This window comes from Asparagus officinalis, chromosome 5, assembly GCF_001876935.1.
Source record: "Asparagus officinalis chromosome 5, Aspof.V1, whole genome shotgun sequence".
Classification (NCBI taxonomy): domain Eukaryota; kingdom Viridiplantae; phylum Streptophyta; class Magnoliopsida; order Asparagales; family Asparagaceae; genus Asparagus; species Asparagus officinalis.
In genome coordinates this window covers 67,127,205-67,140,977 of record NC_033798.1, presented here as the reverse complement: position 1 = coordinate 67,140,977, position 13,773 = coordinate 67,127,205, and the positions used below count along the sequence as shown (strand labels likewise).

General features: G+C 35.3%; 1 protein-coding gene across 1 annotated transcript; it reads left to right on the top strand.

Moving 5' to 3' along the window:
• Positions 3,751-7,847, top strand: LOC109842962 (GPN-loop GTPase 1-like). Its single transcript, XM_020411883.1, has 6 exons — positions 3,751-3,879; positions 3,977-4,047; positions 5,775-5,980; positions 6,074-6,293; positions 6,384-6,463; positions 7,509-7,847. The coding sequence occupies exons 3-5, from the start codon at positions 5,778-5,780 to the stop codon at positions 6,414-6,416; spliced, it is 456 nt and encodes a 151-aa protein (XP_020267472.1). The 5' UTR covers positions 3,751-3,879; positions 3,977-4,047; positions 5,775-5,777; the 3' UTR covers positions 6,417-6,463; positions 7,509-7,847.

The window sequence follows — 13,773 nt, the reverse complement described above, 5'->3', positions numbered from 1 at the left end:
TATGCGAAGGAATTGGTGAAGAAATTTAAGTTGGAGAATTCTAAGCATGCGCCTACTCCCATGAGTACTAGTGTTAAGCTTGATGCGGATGAGAGTGGTGAAGATGTGGACCAAAAACTATACCGAGGTATGATAGGTAGTCTTCTTTATCTCACCGCTAGTAGACCCGACATCATGTTTAGTGTATGTGCATGTGCACGTTTTCAAGCTTCTCCAAAAGCATCTCATTTAATTGCGGTTAAAAGGATCATTAAGTATGTTAATGGAACTTTTAACCTTGGTTTGTTTTATCCAAAAAGCACCACTTTTGATTTATATGGTTTTTGTGATGCCGACTTTGCCGGATGTAAGGTAGATCGCAAGAGTACTAGTGGAACATGCCAATTCTTAGGAAATTCCCTTGTTTCTTGGGCTTCCAAGAAACAAAATTGTGTTGCATTGTCCACTACGGAAGCGGAATACATTGCCGCCGGCTTATGTTGTGCTCAAGTTTTATGGATGAAACAAAGTTTAGTTGACTATGATTTGAATTTTCAAAATATTAAAATCTTTTGTGATAACACAAGTGCCATAAATATTTCCAAAAATTCGGTTTTGCATTCTAGAACTAAGCATATTGACGTACGCCATCATTTCTTACGCGATCATGTAGAGCGACAAGATGTATCCCTAGTATTTGTTGACACCAAATCTCAACTAGCGGATATATTTACTAAGCCTCTTGGAGAGGATGATTTTTGTCGCATAAGAAATGGTTTGGGCTTATGCACTATGTGAAAGTTCTACATTGCTTGCTTGATTAGTTGCATTTTGCATTTGGCATTTCTCTTTACCCCATTTTTGATGGTGACAAAGGGGGAGAGAAATCTCCTCATTTGTTGCATATATTTAGGGGGAGCTCATAGATAGGGGGAGCACCTATCTATAAGCTATTTTATTTTTGCTCTTATATAATGGTTGGTTGTCATCATCAAAAAGGGGGAGATTGTTAGCCCTTATGTTTTGATGATGTTCTTACAACCACCATTATCGGTACTAATGGCTTATTGAGTGTAAATGTAGTAAAATCATTTGTCAAGCTCGTTAGTGCCATTAACGGAGGATGGATGGAATATACGCTAAAACGAAGACATCTAAAGGAGGAGGAGGCCAAAAAGATGAAGCAACGTTATTTCAAGAACAACAAAGTCATATAAAAGCTTCATCCGATTCAAGCTATATCAAAGCTCAAGTATATTGCTCTCTATATGAGGATATTAGCTTTCTTTTGTTTTTTCTCTCTAGTGCTAGAATGTAGGCAAAGAGTTACTGAGTTTACTTGAAGCTATTGGGAATCACACACACGTTTTTAAACTTGTGCTTTTAAGCGTTTTTCACAAAATACTATTTTTCACAAGTATGAGTACCTATCTGCAAAATTCTTTTTCCAAACAGTTTGTTTTTAGTATTAAAAACATTTTACAAAGTTTCAGAATTTTCAGAGGTCAAATGAATATTTTGGAAATATTTCAACTTGGTCAAATAACCTGATTTCAGAATATGTCAGAAATCGGTCGACCGCGAATTTTCAATCTTCTAATCGGTCGACCGTGCCGGTCGACCGACGAGGCTCTGCTTGTTTTTCCAAATTTCTTTAGCTGCCCGCGGTCGACCGAATTTTTCGGTCGGTCGACCGACGGTATTTTCGGTCGACCGATTATTTCTTCGGTCAACCGATTTGGTCAGCCGCGATTTTTTAAACGGTCGTTTCTCGCCTCGATCGTTGTGCTTTCACCTAATGGTGTTTGGCACAGTCTGAGGTCACAACCTGCAAAGTAGATTATCTTACTAAATAGGAAGATTGGGTCTTTGTTTTTATTGATTTAAACTCTTTTATAAAAACCCCCAAGCCTGCTTCTTCTTCCCTAAGCCCTAACGTTTTGAAAGAGAACCAGAGAGCTCTGTTTCTTCCTGAGAAAATTTTCAAATCAAACTTGTTCTTCTGAGTTCTTGTGTGTGTTTCACTTCCCAGCTTCAGTACTCTTCTCTTTGCTATAGGGGGCTTGTGTAAAGAGAGTGTCTTGCATTTATCTTCTGCTGCTGTGAGTGAGATCTTGTGTAGATCGACTGTGAGGGAGTGTGATCTGTGAGATCAACTGTGTAGTGAGAGAGAGATCTTGTGGGATCGTTGTGTAGACGAAGTTCCGGCTTCCAAACCGGATGTGTTAGTGGATTTCTCCTCGAGAGTGGGGAGCGGGGACGTAGGTCAGCGGGCCGAACCTCGTTAACACATCGCGCGTCAAGGATAACGATTCCTAACTTTATCTCTTTCTTTATTATTGCACTTCTGTTACTGTGGTTTGTTTGTACTGATTTTTAATTGCATATTAGAGCCTCTTGACCCTAATCACCCCCCCTCTAGGGTCCTTCATCATGCACACGTCCACTAGGGGATAACCCTAGTGTGGTAAGCGAGTCCGAATCCGAATATGATTTATCTTTTGATGAACTCGCCTGTGCTAGTGAAAAATTATTGCATGTCTATAAAAAATTACATTAAAATTTTATTGATTTACAAAGCAAGCATGAAGGTTTAAAATCCGATCATGAGAAGTTAGCTTCAAAATTTGATATCATTTCTCAAGAGAATGATGCTCTTAAAGAAAATAATGATATGCTAAATTTGGAAAATAATAATTTGAAATTGGATATTGCTAACTTGACTCATGACAAAAATAATGCCATATTAGAAGTAAAGAACATAAAAAATGATACTGCTTCTTCATAAATAGCTATTTACGTTCTACTTCTAATAAAAATGCATATGTGCCTAATAATGATGAGTTGAATCTTGTTAAAAACCGCATTTCATCTTTAGACTCAACTCTTGTTACATGCATAGATAATCATAAGAAACTTATGAACATGTGTGCTAAGTCTCATGCTACTACATCTAGATATCCCATACATCATGCACACATGTATAGCAAAATTTTGCTATGATGCACATAAACCTACAAAGACTAATATTAATGCTCCTTGTGCATCTCATAAGGCTTCTTCATCATATACACATTCACATGCTCATTCTCATAAAGTTCATCATAAGCATGCTAATGTGTATCATTGTGATCTTTGTGGTTGTTTTGGTCATTTGGCCGAATATTGTTTTGATTTGGAAGGAAAATCACGTTTGCCAAATGTTTCTAGTTGACCATGTGTGTTTAAATGTGATATTTTGTGGTAGATTTGGTCATTTAGCGAAGTTTTATTATGATTTGAAAAAATATTCAGACTTGTCAAATTTCTCAACACTAGTACAAAACAGGATAGTCCAAACGGTTATTAGAACCGTTTGGACAAATCAATATAGCCCAAACAGTTCAAACCGTTTGGGATAATAATTCCAAATGGTTTAAACCGTTTGGGATTATAGAAAAACCCATACGGAACATCCAAACGGATTTAACCGTTTGGGATATTTTATACCAAACGGATAAACCCGTTTGAGAGTTTTGAAGGATCCTACAAAATTGAAATTTCATTTCCACCCTATATTTCCCCGTTCTCCCTCTGAACCCACGATATCCCCCCCAAAATTTTCCCTAAAAACCGCCGCTCCCCCCAAATAGCCCACCAGCGCGATATTTACCCAAAATTTTGGAAGTTCGACCGCGGCCTCTCTCTTCGCCACCGCTCCTCTGCCTCCGCCTCGTCCTCCACAGCTCTCCACCTTCTCCTCCGCTCCTCTGCCTCCTCCACCACCACTCATCCGCCTCCTCCTCCACCTCTCATCCGCCTCCTCCTCCACCACTCCTCGTCTCCTCCTCCACCGCTACTCTGCCTCCTTCTCAATAGCCTCTCGATTCCACACATCCTCATCCACCGCCTCATCCTCAGGTCCGTCCATCTTCTCTGTAAATTAGTGTCATCTCATCTTTACAAAACCCTAAGCCTAATTTAATTGACCATATAACTCAAATTTTCCTATTTACAGCAAATTAATCGACTTCCCGACGTCGTCTTCTCTTCCTCAGGCATCCTCTTTCTCCAGCAGACTTATTTAAGGTAATTTCTGAGAGTTTTCTTATTTTTAGTAAATATTGAGTTTTTTCTACAATTATCTTGTATATTCTAAAATTTATGGTTATTCATGATTACGTTTACAGGAAAAGTTCTTCCTTTTCTTTTTCCTCATTGAATCTTATTTCAATTGCCAATTTTGCATGATAATGTATCAATTTTGCAGGATAATGTATCATTATATTAATGTGCATGATTTGATTGAACATTTGCTAGGTAAAAATTGTAAAACTAAGGATTACAAATACACCAAAAGCTAAACTTGTTTAACATTGAAAGACACCTATTGGTTTGATATGAAAGTTCTCGACTGTTTAGATGGTGAAGAAGAATAACAGCCCTTTAATCACCTTAAGTACAGTGACAATTTTAAGCAGTGTTGTTTATATCACTGTGGTATACATGCCCAAAGTTGGCTTGAAATTCTCATGATAGCTTGAGCATAGCTTATCTTTGCAAGGCATCTTTAGACATTTCTGAAAGCACTAAGAAAACTCGAAAAAGGTAAAGAGCATTTGTAGTGCAGCAATATATATCACTCATTGCCTGTAAAGCATGGGAAGTCACCATCACTCATTGCCTGTGCAGGAATTGCAATGGTGAATCAGTGTGCATCACTTGTCATGGATCATTGTGTGTCCAGAAGTTTTATCTATTTATACGCTATTAATGTTGATGTATACTGCATCAATAATCGACTTGCTTTTGAATGTTTGAGCATCGGAAAGTAGGCCAATATTAGAATTTAAAATCTATAAAGCCTTTTGTAGTTAGTTTGGCAGTACAAGCTAGCTTTTGTGGTGAAGAATATCAAAGAGGAATATGGTGTAGAGATGTTCCTGGGGCTTGCTATATTTTTCCGTTGGAGGCTATGGTACTGCCAAACATTTGAAGACATTAACTATAAAATTAAAGTTGGAAAGAAAATGTCAGTGCTTTGCTATAAACACGACTTGGACATCAGATTTGTAGGAGCAAAGCCATAAATTGCTTGGTTTTGATCTGTCAGCTCCTTAGGCTGGTTGTTGATAATGTGCATACAAACCATCATTTCATATGCCGAGATTGGGGTGGAACATGGTTATGGACTATTATTATGAGAAGCAGGGTTGCTGCAATATGAGCTCCAAGTACTAAAAGTGTATGATGTAAATTTATACAGAATACATGATCTGTTTAGTTTATAAAAGGGAGGCAATTAGCTGTTTCATTGTTTGAGGTAAAGAATAGTTTAGTAGTTTCCAAAGTCACAGTTCTAATAACAGGAGACTACAAAAGGAATTTGATACAAGGCATGTGCCTACGCCCTCTTAGCACCTTTGTAACATTAGTACATATATGAGTTTTGAATGACATAAAAGAAATGTGTGATTTTCTCCCCCATTTACATTGCTTAAATCCCTACTAACTACTGCAGTCACTGTCTAGCTGGTGAAACTTCTGCAAACAATTGGTTTCTACTGTAAGATTATTTTCTATTCCTATTTAGATTGATCTCTTCTATATCTGATGCTATATAAGTGCAAATACATCAATATTGTGTTCATCATATGGACATTTGATGGTTCTTATTGGATGCTGATTCAAGCAATTTCATAAATGTTTCTTACTGGATGCTGGTTCAAGCAATTTCATGCCTTGCCCATTTGCTTGTCGTCTTTCTTTCCTTGGCTTTTTGATTTTGAGACTGATGTTTATTTTTTTGGAAACAGTGGATGAAAGATTTTGAAGCATTCCAAGATGCATTGGACTCTGATTCATCATACACATCAACTTTAACAAGAAGCCTGTCACTTGTACTTGATGAGTTCTATAAAAATCTTCGCTCTGTGGGTGTTTCAGCAGTTTCTGGTGTTAGAATGGAAACGTTCTTTAATGCTATAGAAGCGAGTGCTAATGAATACATGGAAAACTACAAGTATATACCAATTCAATTTATTTTTTTTATACCATGTTAATCTTTTTCCAATTAAAATCACAAGCATATGATTGTTTATTGTATTTTTACTAGAGCTGATCTCGATAAGAGACGGGCTGAGAAGGAGAGACTGGAAGCAGAGCGTAGAAAAGAGAGCATGGATAAGTTGTGCAAGGATATGGAGAAAACTAAAGGGCAAACGGTGGTACTGAACACTGGTTTGAAGGACAAGCAGCCAACTGGTGATATGATGGATGAAGAGGAAGAAGAGATTGATGGCTTGCGGTTTTCTGAGGAGGATGAGGACAAGAAGGTGTATAGTTTAAACTAAAATCAAATGTTTAGTAGCTAATTAATTTTACCTTTGTTTGATTACAAATCTAAATATAATAATAACATGCAGGACGAGGCAATAAAATATGTAGATATTTCTTGATTACTGGAGAGTATACATACCCGGACAACAGCACTAATGAGTATTGCGTAAGTCTTCTCTGGTTGAAAATATGTTTACTACACATGAATTTCTTGATTTGGATGGAGCTGCCATTTTTTACATTTTCGGTCCGTCGATTGAAAGCATTTGTGTGCTAACAAAAGTTGAATTGAGGATGAAATAAGAAAAACTTCATGCTTAGGTGAAATTGTCCTCTTTTTCGTTATGAACATACCAAGGAGTCCATTGCTGTCGCTGACTGCATTTCGCACTTGTCTTCTACTTTTTTTTTGTACTCTTGTTTAGTAGAGACCGATTTTCTAATTTCAAATAGTTTAGGATCTTTCAATGCCTACTGTTAGCCAAAGTGAATAGGGGTGTCCTTGGCAATCCCCTGAATTTGGATCTGTGACATTTCTTGGCTCAGTTTTTGTTAGGCCCTTGCATATCGATAGCTACGTACCGTAATGGGCATGGCTACATATAGAAATAATGTTTTAACTTAAGTCTTCATCCTTCAGTAAAACCAATAAGAAGCTCTTTAATTAGAACTCAAGTTCCCAACTGTCATGGCCAACTCTTGAAAACAAGTAAAACCAATAAGAAGCTCTTTAATTAGAACTCAAGTTCCCAACTGTCATGGCCAACTCTTGAAAACAACTCCACAGACTCCTTCCAATGAGCATTAGAACTCAAGTTCCCAACTGTCATGGCCAACTCTTGAAAACAACTCCACAGACTCCTTCCAATGAGCCAGAACCAAAATAAAAAAGACACGTGAACAAGTCCAGAAACGAAGCTAGATGATAAAACAACATCCAACACCCTGCAGCTTCTCTTCACCTCATACTTTTAATCCCATAGCAAAGAAAAACAATATGCAAAAATACTGATCACCTGCAACTTTGATTGTTCTAGTTTATTTCTGTATCATGCCTTTAGTCAATCATCTACACTTCAACTGCTTTAATCCATATCGAGGATTGAATTGCTTTTATGCTATAATCAGACTTCTATTTTATTTTAATTTTTTTCTTAAATATATCTACTTTTGCATTGTCGACTTACAGTTGACTGCTTTATATTGTGTAGAATTGAGTCATCCAGGAGGCAACCTTATCAGGGTCGATTCAGCCACATAGGACAACGCACTTTGTTTCACTCAGATGTTAGATTCTCTGCACGGAGGGCATCACCGTGGTTATGAAAGAGCCATAGGCATTGGTGCCACTCGGACTTACTTGAGGGCGTCCTCCATATCGGAAATCGGCACTTCTAATCAGGAGCTACGTCGCGAGGTGGCTGATCTTAGAGACAAATATATAATATTGGATGCTTTTCATTGTGAGATATTGAGTAATCATTGTGCATGTATCTCTAATATTACATTTTGAGTAATTATTGTGTATTATATATAATATTAAATATTTAGCACCGTTTGAGATATTTTTGTGTATGTATATGTTTTTTATTTCATTGTGAGATATTGAGTAATCATTGTGTAAAATGTGTATATTAAATGTAAGCAGGTAAATAAATAAAATACTGAAATGAAAAATAATTAAAATTAATAGGCCAAACGGTTGTAACCATTTGGCTAGATACTTGGCCAAACGGGTGAAATCGTTTGGGACAACAGTATATGCCAAACGGTTGAAACCGTTTGGCCAAAAACTTGTCCAAACGGTTGAAACCGTTTGGCCTAACTGTAGGCCAAACGGTTCCAACCGTTTGGCCACAGTATATGCCAAACGGTTGAAACCGTTTGGCATATACTGTTGTCCCAAACGGTTTCACCCGTTTGGGATAACGTCCAAACGGTTGTAACTGTTTGGTCCGTTGCCCAAACGGTTACAACCATTTGGGTGACCGTTGGGGAAAACTCATCCCCAACGGCTTTAGCCCAAATGGGTTTTTTCTCTCTCCCAAACAGGTTGAACCGTTTGGGAGGGGGTTTTCCCAAACGGTTCCAACCGTTTGGGCTGACATGTTTTGTACTAGTGCAACTAAACCACCTTTGTTTGATAATGTTTCTCATTAGCAAAATAAATTTAAAAGACAATCTTTGTTTGCAAATGGTTCCCGTGCACGAGCATATGGTCCATAAAAACAAACGAGTCTCTTTCATTGCACAAATTGCAATCGGAAGGGTCATTTGAGCAATTATTGTTATGACCGGGTTAGTGCACCAAATATGCCCAAAAGGGTTCTAAACCCTAGGGCTTTGAGCTTTATTGATAGGGGTCATATCCCTAAACAATCTGACACCAAGAATGCTTGGGTGCCAAAATCCTTTTAAACCAAGATTTTTAATTTTTTTATTTTTTTATTTTCTTGGTTTTGAAAATTATACTTTAAATTTTTGAACATGAAAACAATTTTTTTGATCAATTTTTTTGTTTTCATGATTATTAGTTTCTATTTTGATGAGAGGTTTGTGTTTATATAACCCCCCGGGTTTATTGGGTGTTTATTCACAAATTATGTTTACCGCATGATAGAATGATTATATGGGTTGGAACAAGCTTAAGAGCTTGATATATTGTTACCTCTCTTGAAATTCTTTTGTCAAAAATTTTGTTTTGATTTGTTGCATTGAATTCATTATATTTTACTTATATGATAATATTTATATGTTTGTGCTCATGGATTATCTATTCGTGCCTTATAATGTATTCTATGAGTGGTTCGATCAAGTTATACAAAGAAAATTTTCTTTTTGATCAACCATTGTTTTTGGACTCAAATCTTGATTTATTATTTCATTTGAGTGATTTGTTTTTATTTGAAACCTTTTTCATGGTTCTTATGTTTTCCTCATTCCTTTGTTTTCATAAATTTATTCATACATTGTTTTTATGTTTGAGTAATGAGACACTTCTTTCATAAATAACATATTAATATCTGTTCTCGTTGTCTTGTTTGTATGTGAGTTATGTTTAGCATATCTTTCATTTATGCTTACTCACATGTTTTTGCATTAGCTTTCATTTCATATATTTTATATGGCATTTTGATAGGGAGAGCTATTCCCTATACTTGTTTTATACTCACTCATGTATTTTGATAGGGGGAGCATTCACTCTCTTCATTCTTGTTGTTTTTTCCTTTTTGATGTTGTCAAAGGGGGAGAAATATTATGAGTATACATTTCCTTGTTTATATATATGTGAATTATAATTTATATATTCATTTTCATTCATGCATATATCTTTTTTGTAAATTGTTTGTCATCATCAAAAAGGGAAAGATTGTTGGCCTTCTTGTTTTGATGATGATTTAACAAACAGTTTATATCTAATATTGTTTGTTTAGTGTTTGTGTTTTGTTATTTATTGTAGACAAATAATAAGTTGGAGGATGGATGGATTGCTATAATGATCATATCAAATGGAGGTTGGCGGAATTGTGGAGTGAAGCCTTACAATTCAAGTTGAAGATCCAAGTTCAAGCTTCTTCCGCATAGTGTACTAAGTCAAGCTTATTGAAGATCAAGATTGCTTGGGTAACATTTAGTTTAGGAGTTTATATTATGTGTGTTAGTACTTTAAGCTCAATATCATATACACACATTTTATTGTTTTCTATGTATATATATATATAGTTATATATATATATATGCACATCTTGGCTTTTGGTTTATCCACAAACAAAGTTTTTATAAGCATATAACTAAATATTTATATTCATACATATTTGTTTTTATGTGCATAAGTTGGTTTGATCTAAATAGATATAAAACAAATATATATTCATATACATACTCATATGTTTCATATTCTATTGTATTTGATAAAATATTATATTTATTGTTTATAGACTTCATAACAATAGTTTACATCTTTCTTTAAGTCTATAAAATTATTTTGTAGAGTTTCAAAAGTTTGTTTAAGTCAAATGTCAAAAACATGTATGTTTAGTTTTATGTTTTTGGACTATTTTGAAAAATAATGATATTTTACATTTGGGAAGTCCTTTTTGAAAACCAGTTTTTGTAACATGTTTATTATCATGCTTAAAATCATTTTTCAAAGTTTTATATTTTTTGGAATTTATTTGATATTTTAAAAGCCAGTTTAAAGTTGAGTTTTTCTGGGCATTTCAGATTTGTGCATGTTTAGTCGACTTATTAGTCGACTCATGAGTCGACTCATAAGTCGACTCACGAAGTGCAGAGCAGTTATGATTTTTTTTCTGCTGAGTCGAATCATATAAGTCGACTCATAAGTCGACTCGTATAAGTCGACTCATAAGTCGACTTATGAAAGAGCCGTTGCACAGTAACGGCTAGTTTTTAGCAGTATTTTCTGAGGGCTTTTTTGTTTTTTCATATGGGTTTTGGCTGATGTCTTGGGTTGTTATAAATACTCCATTGCCTTCAGCTCTTCTACAATCTAAGAGAATGTTTTAACAAAGTTTTAACAAGGGTTTAAGGTTTGCTTAATGTTTGTTTAGAAGCTTTTAAGCAATTGAGGGTTTGAGTTTGTGAATTCAATTCCACAAGAGCTTAAGGAGATCATCTATTGGAGTTTGAGCAATCAACTATTCTCCCTCCATCTCTTATCATCTATTGAGAAGTTTTCTAAACTCTTTTCTAGCTTTATATTTATTTGTTTGATTATCTCTTATTAAAGCTAGTTTTATATTGAGTTTAGATTTGATTAATCTCATTGTTACAAACACCCACTTGAGCTGATTGTATTTATTATTATATCATACAAAATCTACATACACAAGCTACATACACAAGCTTATTGTGTATGTAGCTTTATATTTATATTGTATTTATTTGTTTGATTATCATCTTATTGTATTTATTGATTAATCTCATTTGTTTGATATACTTGAGGTTGTAGCTTGTGTATGTACTTTGTGAGGATTTGTAAGAGTTATCGGTTGACTTGATAACCGAGTGTGTAGAGTTTTCGGTTAGCTAGAAAACCAAGTGTGTAGAGAAGTTCCGGCTTCCAAACCGGGTTGTGATAGTGGAGATCTCCTCGAGGTGAGGAGTGGGGACATAGGTCGTGGGGACCGAACCTCGTGAACATATCGTTTGTTTGTGATTACATTGGCGCACTTTCTTTTGTGTTTATTATTATATCGCCTTTGTCAATTGCTCATTGTTTATATTGCCCACTATCTTATTTGTCTTGTTTATAGATTGTTTACCCTTTTGTTATTTATATATCCTTGCATATATTTTACCATATATCTCATTGCTAGGATATATCCCTTTGTTCATTTTGCATATTCTTGCTCATATCATATTGTATATCTATCTTACAAGAATAATTCTTGAATAAGTTTTAATTAGCATTTAAATAGGATTAGATTAGCATAAACCCTATTCACCCCCCCCCCCCCCTTCCCCCCCCCCCCCCCTCTAGGGTTCTTTCATAGCGACCTTGGGTCTAACAAAGGGTACGTGGCTAACGAATGCTTTGTGTTTGCATCACGTTATATGCGTAAGAAGAAAACCACATCTCTAGCACCTTATAAGGAGAGGAAGTGTGAAAAATATCCGAGATCTCTCTTAGATCAAATTCATGCATATGTGTTGGAAAACCTTGATATGTTCATAGACTATCGAAGGTAATAAATAAAATTAGTAATATAGATGAGAAATATTAATTTTACATATAGTTTACCAATAAAAACTTATATATTGTTTATATAGGCCACATCTGGAGAAGCTTAAGAATGAAACAACCGGTAGGAATGCAGCACATAATATTCAGAAAAGAAATAAGAAAGTATTGTCTGATTAGTTAAGAATTGATGTAAGTGTTTTACAATTAATTAGTGAACATTTAAAATATAACATCACCTAAATATTCTCAAATTGTTTGGCTTAGGTTGAAAAATCACTTCTTGATGGTACTGCGTTACCAGATGAATTATTATCCATGCACAACACCCTTATCATGAAGTGAGATATTATAATAAGCATTTGGTCAATGAATATAAATTTCAAACACTAGAGACCGATGATAGGAGGGTAACTCAGAACAGTAGGGTCATGGACTTGTTTGCTCAAGAATTTTTTTCAAGTATAAGATATCAGAACCTAATTCTAGCTGACATACTATATTATGGCCAATTAGAAGATATTGTTAAGGTAATTTACAGGTTTGGTAAACCAAAACAATGTACTTACACGATGTTTAAGGTTCGGTAGTGTCCTACAAAAAAGCAAAAGGATCATTATGGATTTACACTAGTCAATCTCCATCGAGAAGTATATACGGATGAGAAATTTATTTTCACAGAACAAGCTGATCAGTGCTTCTTCGTGAAAGATCCGAATCTTATGTCTGATTGGGTGGTTTTGTACAAGCCAAGATCTGTTGTTCTTCCTAATAAAAACAATAATGCATTTAATAATACAATTACCAAGATTTGTACTTAATTGTTGAGAGTTCACTTTATAATACACAAGTACAACGAGAGGAGTGTGTGGTGAGAGAAGAGATCGATTCCAAGAGGAGTGACATTAGTAGTAAAGCCTAGAGAGAGGTTATAAATCCAAGCACTTAAGGAAGGCGACATGAGCTAGGCCAACACTTAGAGGGTGTGTTGTGTGACTGCGTTATGAGTGTTGTAAACGTTTTTCGATGAGCATTAAAAACCGATTGTGTAGTATCTTTTGAGAAAGTGTAGTTCTCCTCGTGAGTGGGGAGCGGAGACGTAGGTCGAGAGTGACCGAACTCTGTGATCACATCGTGTGTTTGTATTGTCTATTTGCGCACTATCTCATTTGTATATTTGTTCTTGTTTATATCGCCCTTTGTTTATTTCGCATAGCCTAGTTCATATAACTTGTTATATTTCATATTTGCTAGGATATAAGTTAATAAGTTTTAAATTTGTATTAATATCGGATTAGATTAGCATATACCATATTCAACCCCCTCTAGGGTAATTTTATTTGGTATCAGAGCTTGGTGCTCTTCGATTTTGAGGTTTAACTGCCTAGAGTCAAATATCCTCGCTTTGCTATATTGCTAATCTTGTTTTGATTTTTATCTTGCTTGCATAATTATCATGAATATGAATATTGCACCTAGCTTAGGTTATGCCATTAATATTGCTCCTAGGATTGATAATTTCCCCTATGCACAATGGTGTGTTAGATTTGAACGCTTTGTTAGATTTAAACACTTTGATTTGTGAGAAATAATTGATTATGCTTATATTGTACCCACTTCGAAGAAATCCAATTGGAGTAAAAATGATCAAAGAATATTTACAATGAACAAGCTCTTGTTAGAATTTTTACACGATGCTTTTGTTAGACCCTAGAGGGGGGGTGATTAGGGTCTTGTGCTAATCTAATACCAAATAATAGCAATTAAAA